Here is a 12,974-nt window from a genome sequence, read left to right on the forward strand (position 1 = left end):
AAAAAATTATTAAGAAGATACAGCAAAAGAATGCTCTGAAACAAGAAGAGCACAATCTCAGGTTGTGTGGGGGGCTTCCTGAGAACAGTAACCACAGATCTACATGATACACAGGCGTAGGGCTCAAAAATAACTGGCTCAGGAACTCCCAAGCAGAAAAAAATTTTAAATTACCCCAATACCCTGAGAGGTATGGCAGAAAGTCTCAAAATTCCTCTGAAGCAATGGTTCTTAACACTGGGTGCATATTAAAATCACACCAACAGCTTCTGTAAAATACCAGTGCCTGGGCCGCAGGCCCAGAGAGCCCAACATAACTATCAGGTGTTTCTTTTTTCTTTAAAAAGCTCCCAAGAAATTCTAATATGAAGCCAAGAGTTGAAAACCACTGTTCTAAAGGGACAGGAGAAAGAACTTATACAGTAAGAGTATAAAGATGTGCACATCAGTAATATCAACTTAACAACAACTGTGTTCTAGATAATAGTACCTAGGAAGCTTCCACTCTGAGTCCGGGTTTAATGAAAACATTACAGAATCTCAAGGAAATAAGATAAAACGTCAAATCACGGACAAAGGGGAGCAGCAGATAAACATGTGTTCCTTGTGTTCTCTTAGTTTCCATATGAAATATTACACAAAAGACAGGGAGTGACTGACAGACCTGCCTGTGAAGAGGACTTTCAGGAGAAGACAGGAAAAAAAAGGAACAAAAGAAAACATGAAACAAAAATAAAATGAACAGATGAAGAAAAAGTAATCACCACAGAAATAACACATAACAGAAGAGGAGGAAAGGATTAAAAAAAAAAGACTCCTCGTAGCTTAAAACCAACCAAAACAAAAAGTTTAAGATCAAAAAGGTCCACACAATGCCAGAAATAAGTTTAAAAAACAAAAAAACATTCTGGTGAAACTGATTACCTTAAAAAAAAAAATTAAATCCCACAAGCTCTTAATCAAAGAAGGCAAGATGAAATTCTAAAATATTAAAAAAACTTATAGTAGTGTGAAAATTCCCCATGAAAAGCTATGAAATTGATTCCAGGGGAATTTAGTTTCAAAATGCTATTCTGTGCTTACTAGCACAATCTAAATTAAATAAAGCAGGCATTTAACACGCAAGAAAACCAATGATAATTTAAAGGAAAGTAATGACAAAATCTGAAGATAAATAAAAAACATAAACAAAAGAACTGATAAAACCAAAAGCTACTTCTTTGAAAAGACAAAGCACAAATTCCTGTGAGATCTAAGAACAAAACAAGAAATGTAGTTTAAAAAAGAGCTTGGTAAATAATCTCATGGAAAAAGGAGTGAACGTCAGCAAATAATACTCAGGGCGAGCCTCCCACGTGGCATGAGTCTTGCCTACCTCACACTTCATTGTACAGTACTGATGGAGTACTTTGAAAAAGGTATACCAAGTATCAAGCAACCTAACACATCAATTTTTATTTGGCTTTTTATTTGTGGATAATTATACCTACTATACACTGTTGTATCTGTTGACCTATGACCCTGTGACTTCAGGCTACTTATTAATAAAAATAAAGCAACCTGACATCAGTGAAGCTATGAATTCCAACATAACGTAGCATCTGAAGGTAATTTCTAAAAGTTTTATATGTGTTTCCATAAATGACAGGAACTGTTCTGTTTTTTTTTTTGCTGATTGGCTAAACCCAGTGTTAGTGAAACAAGTAAAAATATGTGAGAGGGAATTCTGAACTAGATGATCATGTAAGTATGTATCTTCAACAAAATTTATTCGACAATTCAAGCATCTTGTTCAGTTTAGGTGGTGCTATAATCAGATACATGTAAGCTACCTTAAGAATGAGAAAATATGCTAATTTTTTCAAGCTTCTGAAACAAGGAAAAGGATTATTTTCTACAAATGATACCCAAATGGACCAAAAATAGAAAAAAATCACTGGAAAAGGTGGGAAAGCTCACCAGTTATAAATGAGCACAACCCTTATATTAAAAAGCACAATCAAGGATATTGCAAAAATAAAAAACTGCAAAATCATCTCCTTAAAAATTACTGATGCACATATCTTGAAATATTAGTAAATCAAAAGTATAACTAAAAGAACAATGTGCCAATCCCAAGGTTATTCCAAAACTGGAGTGACGGTTCTGCATTTCAGGATGGGGAAGGCTAGCACCATGAGTTACAATGAATGACGAGAAAATTCTTATGGTTATATTAATAATAGCAAAAATAACAATAAAACAGAAGCCCTTCCTTTATTACAACACTAGACAGCTGGAGTGCAGGGCTGGGGAAACAAATGGCCAGGTGAGTGACAAAGGGCTTGCTCCCCCCAGGTGTGCATATTTCTGTAATACAATCATTAAAACCGCTCCTCCTGATCTTACCTTTGGACCCAAAAGCAAAATCCCCAGAATTACTGGAAGCCAAGTCTGCAAATGACAGCCCTGTGCTACTTCCAAATCCAAATGAAACTGTTTTGCTTTCCACTGGCAAAAGGAAAAGAGCAATTTAATATTTCATTTAATACATGTTGAACATCAAAGCTTTACTCAGGACCCAAAGAGAATGGGGGTAGGACCTGCTGTACTACTGAGAGGTATGGGGTGGGATGGGGTATGGAACATTTATAATCTGGTTATCTCTCTGAAGAAAACTTATAAAAGACATCCAAGTTCTGAGCTTCTTCATTGTTATTACGTTTTCAGGTACTATTCTCAATGCAGAATATACCAAGAGCATACCCAAAATCATTTTTTAAAAATGAGATGTAGATCTATACTAAATCAGATCGAGAGCTATATACAGTTTCTGCTTTACACAATCTAATATAATCTAAAACATTCATTCAAAGGCAGGATTTCAGAAAATATCTAAAGATTTTTTGTATTCTCAATTGTAAAAAATAAGCTCATAAAAGCGAAATATTTCATGCCCCTTTATAAATCTCAAATTTTGTTTTAAGAAAGGGAGTTTCTGGATTTGCATTTAAAAGTCTATCGTCTCAAAATCACAGGTGTACCTTATGTAGTAACGCATGCCTAGAAGGTTTTTATAAACATGTATCAAATTGTACCTTGGCTTGTAGAATCTGCATCATTTTCCTTTCTAGTACATAAATCCACAGGTTTATCAACAGCTTCAGAAGAAATAGGTGGTGAACTAATACATTTGGTAGTAAACTCTGGTTCTTCAGATTTACACAAAAATGGTAGAGTCACTTTACTGCCATCCGTACACACACTGTCAGCCGTGCTAGTTATGCCCTCATTCTGGGATTTCTGCAAAGAGGAAGTAACAAATAACTATGACATTAAGTACTGATTGACAAAAAGGATCATATACCCTATTTTAAAAGAAACCGAGGACTTGGAGTTCTGGACAAAATGGAGTAAGCACACTTTTCTCTCTCCCACTCCACCTTTCATCCTACCTCTCCCAGCACCTACAGCTGAATTGGACTGAAACAGATAAAGTGACTAGAAGAAGCCTCTGAAAAGTGGATGAAAGCAGAAGGATTAAAAATCTCAAGACATGGGACTTCCCTGGTGGCGCAGTGGTTAAGAATCCACCTGCCAATGCAGGGGACACGGGTTCGAGCCCTGGTCTGGGAAGATCCCACGTGCCACGGAGCAACTAAGCCCATGCACCACAACTACTGAGCCTGTGCTCTGGAGCCTGTGAGACACAACTGCTGAGCCCACATGCCACAACTACTGAGCCCACATGCCACAACTACTGAAGCCCTAGCGCCTAGAGCCTGTGCTCCGCAACAAGAGAAGCCACCGCAATGAGAAGCCTGCGCACCACAAGGAAGAGTAGCCCCTGCTCACTGCAACTAGAGAAAGCCCGTGCACAGCAATAAAGACCCAACACAGCCAAAAAATATATATATATATGTATATATTTATATATGGCCCACTGGTGAGGAGCAATGGCTGAGATGTAGGTGGCAGCCAGGCCTGGTGATGAGACCACGGACAACTTGGCCTCCACGGGCCAGCCCGTCGGGGTCCCCGCACCACAGCCGGAACCCAAGGAGGTGCTGGCCTGAGCCATGTGCCCCCGTGCACACTGCTGGGGCGTGGGGGCACCTCCAGGCCACATGGCCCATCATCCACAGCTGCCTGCCCCCAGCCAATGAGGGCAGTCCCTGCCTCCTGGACACAACCTCCTCCCAAACCCCTGCGGCAACCATGGGTTCTGGAAATGGACTAGGCTGAGCCGACGAGGTCGTGCCTGGGCCCCTTTCCTGACCTGCTTCCTACCTGCCTACAGCGGGTGTCACAGCAAGAAAGTACTAAACCTGGAGGAAGAGGGTTTCTGGCCAGAACTGCTGGATGGTGGCAAGAGATTTGAGATTTTTCTCTGACTGTCCCCCAGTTTTACAGAAAAAGAAAGCCCCTCACTATGGTAGATGGTCCCCAGGTGTAAAGACTACTGGAGAGACAGGCAAAGTGACCATCTGAAATTCTGGCCTTACCAAATTCACTTTCAATCAAGACACCAAAAACTTCCCCCTTCCTAAGAGCCATCTCATTAGAAGATGTATTTATAGTAAACTTCTGTTTTTTACTTAGGAAAAAGAGAAAGAAAAAAGAACAAAAAAGACTCTCAAGACCTGAGAGGTAATCTTGGTGAGAACCCTGCGGGAAATTTTTCCTGCCCCCACCCACTAACCCACATCCCAGGCAGGGTACCAGAGCTGTCCAAAACTGCAGCTGCCGACGGCACAGATGGAAAAGGGTCCAAGAAAAGTCAACTCTCCTTGGCCGAGGGTGGGGAATGTCATGAAATGATCCGTGTGCTGAATGATCAGAAAAACTTTGAAAAGCTCTTCTAACAATGTTCCAAAAAAGGACAAATACTCAAATGAAAAGATAGGTGTCAGGCAAAAAAATATAAAGCACAAAAGAAAATCAAATGGGACTTCACAACTTAAAAATACAATAACAGAAATAAAAATATTTACAGAATGCTCCATCCAACTGCAGCAGTATACATGTTCCTCTCAAGCACGCATGAACATTTATGAAGAAACACCACATTCTAGGCCATAAAACAAACTTCAGCAAGTTCAAAAGAACAGAAACCATACAAAGTATATTCTCAGTCCATAGTGGAATTAAACTAGAAATCACTAACAGAAATATAGCTGAAAAAAAATCTCCAAATATCTGGAGATTAAACAACACATTTTTAATACACATGTCAAAGTCTCTGGACACATTAAAAATACTATGAACTAAATAGAAGTGAAACTACAGCTTACCAAAATTTGTGGAATGCCAACAAAAGCAAGGAAGGGGAACTTTGTAGCACTAAATGCATATATTAAAAAGAAGATCTAAAATCAATAAACTTTCACCTTAAAAAACTAGAGAAAAAAGACCAGTATAAACAGAAGGCACAAAGAACTAAAGAAATAATGAAAAGCAGAGCAGAAATCAATAAAACAGAGAAAAATTAACAAGATAAAAAATGGATTCTTTGAAAAGGTCAATAAAATTTGATAAACCTCTAGTCAAGCTCACCAAGAAAACAAAATAGATGACATAAATGACTAATATCAGAAATGAAACAGGAGCTATCAACACTGATCCATGGACATTAAACGGGTAATAAATTTCAATGAACTTCACACACTTCACAAACACTGTTATGCCCACAAATTTGATAATGTAGAGGAAATGGACCAACCAATTCCTCAAAAGACACAACCTACCAAAACTGACATAAGAAATAGATAATATGAATGGACCTATATTTATTAAAGAAAATGTACCATCAATTAATGTCCTTCCAAAAAAAAATAATGATAGTAAGTACCAGGCCCAGATGGTTTCAGTAGTAAATTCTATCAAACATTTAAGAAAGAAATATTACCAATTCCTACACTGTGTTCCAGGAAACAGAAGCAGAGGGAACACTCCCTAACAAAGTACGTGAAGCAAAAACTGATAGGAGAAAAACAAACATGCTCAGCAACACTCCTCTCAATAATCAATAGAACGAGCAGAAAAAAATTAGCAAGGATAGACTGGACTTGTACAACACAGTATCAACTGATTCCATCTATTTAGAAACCTGTTTTCCCTGCAGAAACAATAACGAATGAACTGTGGTACGTCCTCACAAGGGAATACCACCCAGTGACAGAAAGAAACACACTAACACTACACACAGTAACTGGGCCAAATCTCAAAGGCATTATGCTTTTGAGCATAATGAGTGAGTGTAAAAAGCTAGTGTCAAAGGTTACACAAAGTATGATTCCATTCATGCTAGTCTGGGAAAGGCAAAAACGTAGAAACAGAAAACAGATCAGCAGTTACCAGAGGTTCCGAGCGGGGGAGGATCTGAACCGAAAGGGACAGTAGGAAGGAATTCTTTGGGCTGTTGGAACGGTTCTGTACACTGCCTGCCTGTGGTGGGGATTACAAGAATCCAGGCATGTGTAAGAACTCACAGAAAACACACACAGGGAAAAGTGAATTTTCCTTATGTAAAATTTAAAAATTAATACAAATGAAAAAATCATTATTTCTTAATGACTGAAGCCCAAGAAAACAGTCCATTCTGTTCGTGTCAAATGATTTAGGCTAACACAGCAGTATTATTCATAATAGCCAAGAAGAAGAAACAACCCAAATGACCATCAACAGATGAACGGGTAAACAAAATGTGGTATGTTCATACACTGAAATATTATTCGGCCATAAAAGGAACGAAATACAGATAAATGCTACAGTGTGGATATACCTCAAAAACTTACTAAGTAAAAGAAGACAGACACAAAGGACCACACATTATTATTTGTTTATATGAAATGTCAGAATAGGCAAATCTACAAAGTACATCATTGGTTATTCCAGGCCTAGAGAAGACGGGTGGAAATGGGGAAGGGTGGTGACTGCTAGAGGTTAACAGGGCTTCTTTTTGGGATGATGAAAATGTTCTAAAACTGACTGTGGTAAATATACGAAAACCAACTGAGTTGTACATTTTAAAATGGGTGAATCATATCACAATTAACGTTACCCAAAAAATGTAGGCTAGATTACTTGGGAGAGGGGAGTGCGTAATCCAGCGCCTAATACATTCGCCACCTAAGAGTCCATGAATGAACAACTCTTGTAGACAAATCAAATACCGTATCCCCAATGCTGAGCACAGTGCCAGCTCACACTAAGCACTTACACATACAGTACACTTAGGTGTTTTATGCAAGGGATGCCTATCTGAAGATCTCGCATAGTCCAAGATGAATCTGAGTGTAAAACAGGAAGGGTGCATCCTAAGAGGATGTATATCTACACCCATTACACAGCACATTTCAGCTTTAATGGTTGTTAGTTCTCTGTTTCGTCTCTGTGTATTAAAGGGTGCTCTCCAAAATTACAATTCATCTTGGCAATTTTTTTTCAACCCTTATAATGATTTATCACGTTTAATTTCTGTACCAAAGGTATTTCTGAACAGCTCTTAGGACCGCTATTTAATGAACATTATGAGAGTGTTACAGGATATTTTACAAAAAGATTTTAAGTTATAACAATGATAACACAATAGTCACTCAAATAAGCCATTTCAACGCCTATAAACAGCACAGTTCACAAAAAACTGACAGAAGGTACCAAGTCCTGTGTGCACCACAGGTGGGAAAAGAATAAACAATGTACAGTTCAGTCGGTGCATCAGCATAGAGATTATTTTTCAGTGTTCTAAGTTTTGAAAAACATAAATTTTAAATAAATAATTATTTTTAAGTTTTGCACACAAAAGAGTGAGGCCAAATTTAAAATGCATTGTTTCAATTTGCATAACCCAACTTTATATTATGACTGTCCTGTATTTGCTGAATGAAAGACTGGATGCTAAAGCCTCCAGCAGGGAATTCCCTGGTGGTGCAGTGGTTAAGAATCTGCCTGCCAATGCAGGGGACAAGGGTTCGAGCCCTGGTCCGGGAAGATCCCACATGCTGCGGAGCAACTAAGCCCGTGCACCACAACTACGGAGCCTGCGTGCCCAGAGCCCAGGCTCCACAATGAGAAGCCACCGCAATGAGAAGCCTGCGCACCACAATGAAGAGTAGCCCCCGCTCGCTGAAACTAGAGAAAGCCCGTGCGCAGCAATGAAGACCAAACGCAGCCAAAAAAATTTTTTTAAGAAATATTTAAATAAATAAAGCCTCCAGCAGCAGCAATTAGAGAAGATGATTAAGAAATATTGCATATTGTGTACTTCCACTGAGTCCAGGGAAACTGCTGAGGGATTTAAAATATACTTCAGATTTAGTATAGCAAGGCCGGTGATGGAAAAACTTCAGATAGGGCTTCCACAAATCTACTTGGTTATAAAAAAAGAAGTAATGTCTTTACATTAGCTGATGGCCACTAGCTATACGTGCACCGATGAATAAGCTGAAGCCTGTGGAACAGGCGGCATATCCTAGGTGGACAGCTAAAAAAGCAGGCCACCTAGACTCCTCAGAGTCAGACAGACAGTAAAGGGTAGTAAGTCTCCTACAGACTCAGGCCACGTGTTGGGCCACGTTTCTCTCTACCCACGTATCCTTTAAATAAAACACTGCATTCGTAACTAACTCCAGGACTCTGTTTCATTTTAACCATCTTTCCAACAATTTTTAAAAAACAGTATTTCTTGAGAGGCAAGGAACCATTCTGAATATGTCAAAATTAAGACTGTAAACAATTACAAGACAGGGACCTTGTCTTCTAGTTTCTGTGGAATACAAATTAAGACACCAAGGTGTTGATAGCTACTAAAATGACTACACCTGAGCTAAGAAAGTAACCAAATCACAAAGTTATTGGCAAAGCAAGGTATACAGGTCAGGGGAACTAAGTTTCAAATGCTGCTATTTCCTATCCACCCTGCCCACTCCACAATCAGTTAACTTGCAGAGAAAATGAACTACTTAACACCGTTCTTTGCAGGGCGTAGACCTTCTTAGGGACATCTGCACCGCCATGCTGCTGCCCTGACTCCCCAAGCCCAGCACACGCACCGGTTGCAGGGGTGCCTCCGGTCCTCCGGGCAGAACACGAGTCCTCCTCCTCTGGCCAGAGTTGCCTGAGGTGTCCGACCGCTTGCCAGACACACCCCATTATTACCACGTGGTGAGGACCCTCTAGCTTATCGCGTCAACAGAGGCAACTGGGCCAGAAGGAGCACACAGAGACGGTCTTACTTGAGCTTCCTGAACTTTGTGAAGCTCCGATTGAAAGTCTTCCCCACTTCCATTGTCCTCATCAGTGTCACTGCAGACTCCACAAAAAAATGTAGGTGGAAGCTTTAACGTATCTGCTTTTGCCTTTTCTTCAACTGTTGGTTTCTTTTCCCAAACAATAATACATTCTTTCTCATTATCTGAAAATCCCATACAACACAAGGAAAAGCAAGTTAAGACGAAAGTAGATGAAGTCCAACTACTCCACAAACAATGGCCCTCAGTGTCATCTACAGATTATAGACCCAAATAACAAGACCCTGGATGCTGATGGAGAACCACCACCACCGGGAGCACAATGTTTTTCACTTCACGTTATTTTTAAATATTTAAAGTCACCAAGGCAAAACTGGTAATTACAGAGGTGACCAGATTGCAAGATTCCTTTTAAACAGAAAATTTTTAAAAAACATTGTAACTAGTAATTTTACTGTTACATACCTGTTAGATTTTCTTCTAACGGTCTACGTTTTTCTGAGTCATCCAAATACAGTTTTCCATTAAGCTTCTTGACAGCTGTGTCGAAATCTTCATCTTAAAGTATAATTTGATTAAATAAAAGAACTTCCAGTAAATTACAGGAGATTTTCCAGCCAGGAATCTAGGAAAATTATCTCCAACTTCACACTTTCCCTTACTCCCCACATCCAAATAGCAACCAACTTTGCCTATTCCACACCCCGAACGCCTTGTCTGAGCTGCTCTGGCATTCTGGCTCCCCCTCCCATCTCCACTTCCCACAACCCAGTCCTCCACACCACTGCCCAACTGTCCTGCTGAGATTATTCTGAGCACGTAACTCCCCTGCTTGAAAACTTGGACAGGGCCCACAGAGCTTTCCCCAATAAGACCCTGTCTCTGCCTCACAGTTCCCCCACCCCTCTGAGACCCCAGGGAAATGAGAATTGCTTTCAGTCCCCTCAAAATGCCTGCCCTGTTCGCGGCAGCCACCCAGGGAATGCTAATAAATGAATGCAGCTCTTTCAGTCGTGACGTCCACTGACTGCTCACACATACATTTAGGCTCAATACCGGCCTGCAGGGCAGCAGGGGTGGGCTCCAGGAAGCAGGCTGAAAGCAATTTCATCACCCCACTCACTACGAGGACCGTGAGCAGAACGCTTTAAAGAAACAGGAGACTTACCATCCTCCTCCTCTTCGCTGACGTAGTCTGGCCTGTTCTTGTAACAGAAGAAAGTGGGAGGAAGCTGAAGTTTGCTTGCAAGAGCTTTTTGCTCAGGGGTCGGGGTCAGCTCATACACAATGAGAACATCATCATCTGAGGGAAGATCTTCAGGCTTTTTCTTCTCTTCCACTGTAAGACAAATCAAAAAAATTGATAAAGACAAGGTGTTAAGTAATTAATTAATGTCAATATTCTAACTGAAAATAAAAATCATGGAACTTAATCAGCATGCTGATAAAAACACACATACTTTGATTTGGACACAGCTCATAATAACCATGAATTAGAATTAGAATTAGAAGCCCGAGGTAATGTTCTATCAAAAACCCTTAGAGGACACAGAATCTACTTAATAACCAAAAAAAAAAAAAATCCTGCTTTTACTTACTGATCATTGAAAAAACTACTATTAACAGCTATAAATTAAAAAGGTATTTAAAAAGTGCAGCCACAATCATACTTGGAATACTAAATGGTTTAGCAAAATATCCATACATTTGCAATAACTGAAACATTAAAGAAGTCATAAGCAAAGATTAGTATAAATACAAAACTAAAGCAAAGCCAACTTGATGAGACCCTACAAGGAAAGTTAACAATTGCCAAGGATGGCGGGTGATTAAAATTACATCCAATTTTCTGTATTTCCAAGCATGATAATAGATAAAATTAAATTAAACCCGTTATCCTCTGGGTAAATAATCCTGTAGGAACCTAAGACAATTTCTATTAGCTGAAAGACCAAAAACAACAAAAAGGCAAAAGATGGAGAGAAAAGGAACTCTTCGTACAATATGTTCTGGTCTATAAAGAAGGATTTCTGGCTAAAGGAACTGATAAGAGTAAACAAACCATGAAGCATGCTCTGTACCAACTGGCACTGTCCAATATAGCCGCCTGACCACACTTGGCTATGAAGCACCTGCAGTGCAAGCAGTCCAAAGTGAGATGTGCTGCAGGTGTAAAAATACACACTGGGTTTTGAAGATTGATAAAAACAAAAAACAAACCAAAAAAACCCCACCAAAAACAAGGGGGAAAATATCTCATTATTAATTTTTTATACTGATTATAAGTTGAAATCGTATTTTGGACATAATGCGTTAAGCTGAAGAGAGTAATAAAATAAATTTCATCTGTTTCTCTTTTTAGTTTTAAATGTGACTACTAGAAGCTTTTTGATTACACACAGGTTGCATTTTATTTCTACTGGATGATGCTGATCCAGAGAACAGCCCTTTTGCAATACTGAACTTGACTTTCACCCTCCTTTGTTACAAAAACATAGCATTAATTCCTAGCCAAGGACCACAAAAAGACACTGTGAGATAGAGATTCTTGTTTATCAGACAGCCTCAAGTCTTCATCTCTACAGTCCTTTGAAACCATGACATTCTCAGACTTGAAACAGAACAGGACTCTTTGTCCTGCAGCAGTATTTTGGTAAATTTGCTCTCAGACCAAGGACTCTTCACCTAGGGCCCACAGAGTCTGTGTACAAGTATGTACCCTTTATAGAAAAAAGTCCACACTATTCACATAATTTTTCAAAGAATGAATCCTTAAGAATAAAGGCTAAGAGCTGCTGTAGCCAGTAGTATGACTGGTGTACTTTAAAACTGAGGGTCCCAGAACTCACAGGTTGTCATGTGGTCATTGTAGTTGTTTGACAACTTGTAACACAGCTGTGTTGCTCAAGATACATTATTAAACCCTAACAGTGAGTTTTCCTCTCCACAACCTGCTCCTGACCGTCTCTAACAGAGCCAGCTGCCAAGTACTCCATTACAGCACCAACGCTTTCTCCCACAAGTGGTCTGTACTACACCGGGAACACACCAGGATATAATGGTAGCTCTTATACGTGGGGCCTACTTTCAGACACAGCATCTTCCATGTCCAAAAAGAAAGCGCTAAAAGAAACACTCGGTTCCCTGTGGTACACACGCTGCTGCCATCACGTTTGGACACTGGCAGACGATAAAGGTTAGGTAACATACAGGTCTTCATTAATCACAGTTGAAAACAGCATCTGATGTGCAAAACAGAGAAAGGGAAAGACCACACGGATCTACCTCAAAACAACGTTGTAGTAAAGCAATTATACCCCAATAAAGATGTTAATAAAAACACAAAACAACGCTGTACAACATGTGAGAAAACATGACATCCAAGTACACGAGAGCAGCATTAAGGGGTCACGCCAGCATTCTGTCACATGCATGCTGCAGTGTTAAGCCCTTAACTGCACACAGCCAGTTACTCTGCTGAGGACCAGCAGCTGCTGAAAGACCGATGTCCTCTCACACTGCCAGTGCCAGCTCTGTACCTTTATTCTCAGGCTGGGAGGAAGGAGTGCTGCTCCAAAATGCCATTGGATTAGATTTAAAAAGGCTAAAATTAAATCCTAGAAAATAAAGAGTATTTCATTTTTGAATATATGGAGAATCAAAATGAATATAATTTTAAAATATAAAAGCCAGAGTCCATCCATTTACACCAATGTGGCCGTCTCACGTACCCATTTATCCCGA

At 39.7% G+C, this 12,974-nt stretch overlaps 1 protein-coding gene across 3 annotated transcripts in view; it reads right to left on the reverse strand.

The window, feature by feature from the left end:
- RGPD4 (RANBP2 like and GRIP domain containing 4) overlaps nucleotides 1–12,974 on the reverse strand; it is a 54,136-nt gene that overhangs the window by 4,259 nt on the left and 36,903 nt on the right. Inside the window, exons 1-6 of one of the 3 annotated variants that reach the window (XM_049696162.1) lie at nucleotides 12,770–12,830; nucleotides 10,399–10,569; nucleotides 9,696–9,788; nucleotides 9,216–9,394; nucleotides 3,078–3,282; nucleotides 2,389–2,490 (exon numbers count right to left, since the gene is read on the reverse strand). In XM_049696162.1, coding sequence (XP_049552119.1) covers nucleotides 2,389–2,490; nucleotides 3,078–3,282; nucleotides 9,216–9,394; nucleotides 9,696–9,788; nucleotides 10,399–10,569; nucleotides 12,770–12,815 — 796 coding nt within the window. In that variant the 5' untranslated portion in view covers nucleotides 12,816–12,830. Of the gene's footprint in view, nucleotides 1–2,388; nucleotides 2,491–3,077; nucleotides 3,283–9,215; nucleotides 9,395–9,695; nucleotides 9,789–10,398; nucleotides 10,570–12,769; nucleotides 12,831–12,974 lie in introns of those variants that run through there. The other 2 variants (XM_033401654.2, XM_033401653.2) reach the window with 2 other exon arrangements.

The sequence above is a fragment of the Orcinus orca genome, chromosome 13 (assembly GCF_937001465.1).
Source record: "Orcinus orca chromosome 13, mOrcOrc1.1, whole genome shotgun sequence".
NCBI lineage: Eukaryota > Metazoa > Chordata > Mammalia > Artiodactyla > Delphinidae > Orcinus > Orcinus orca.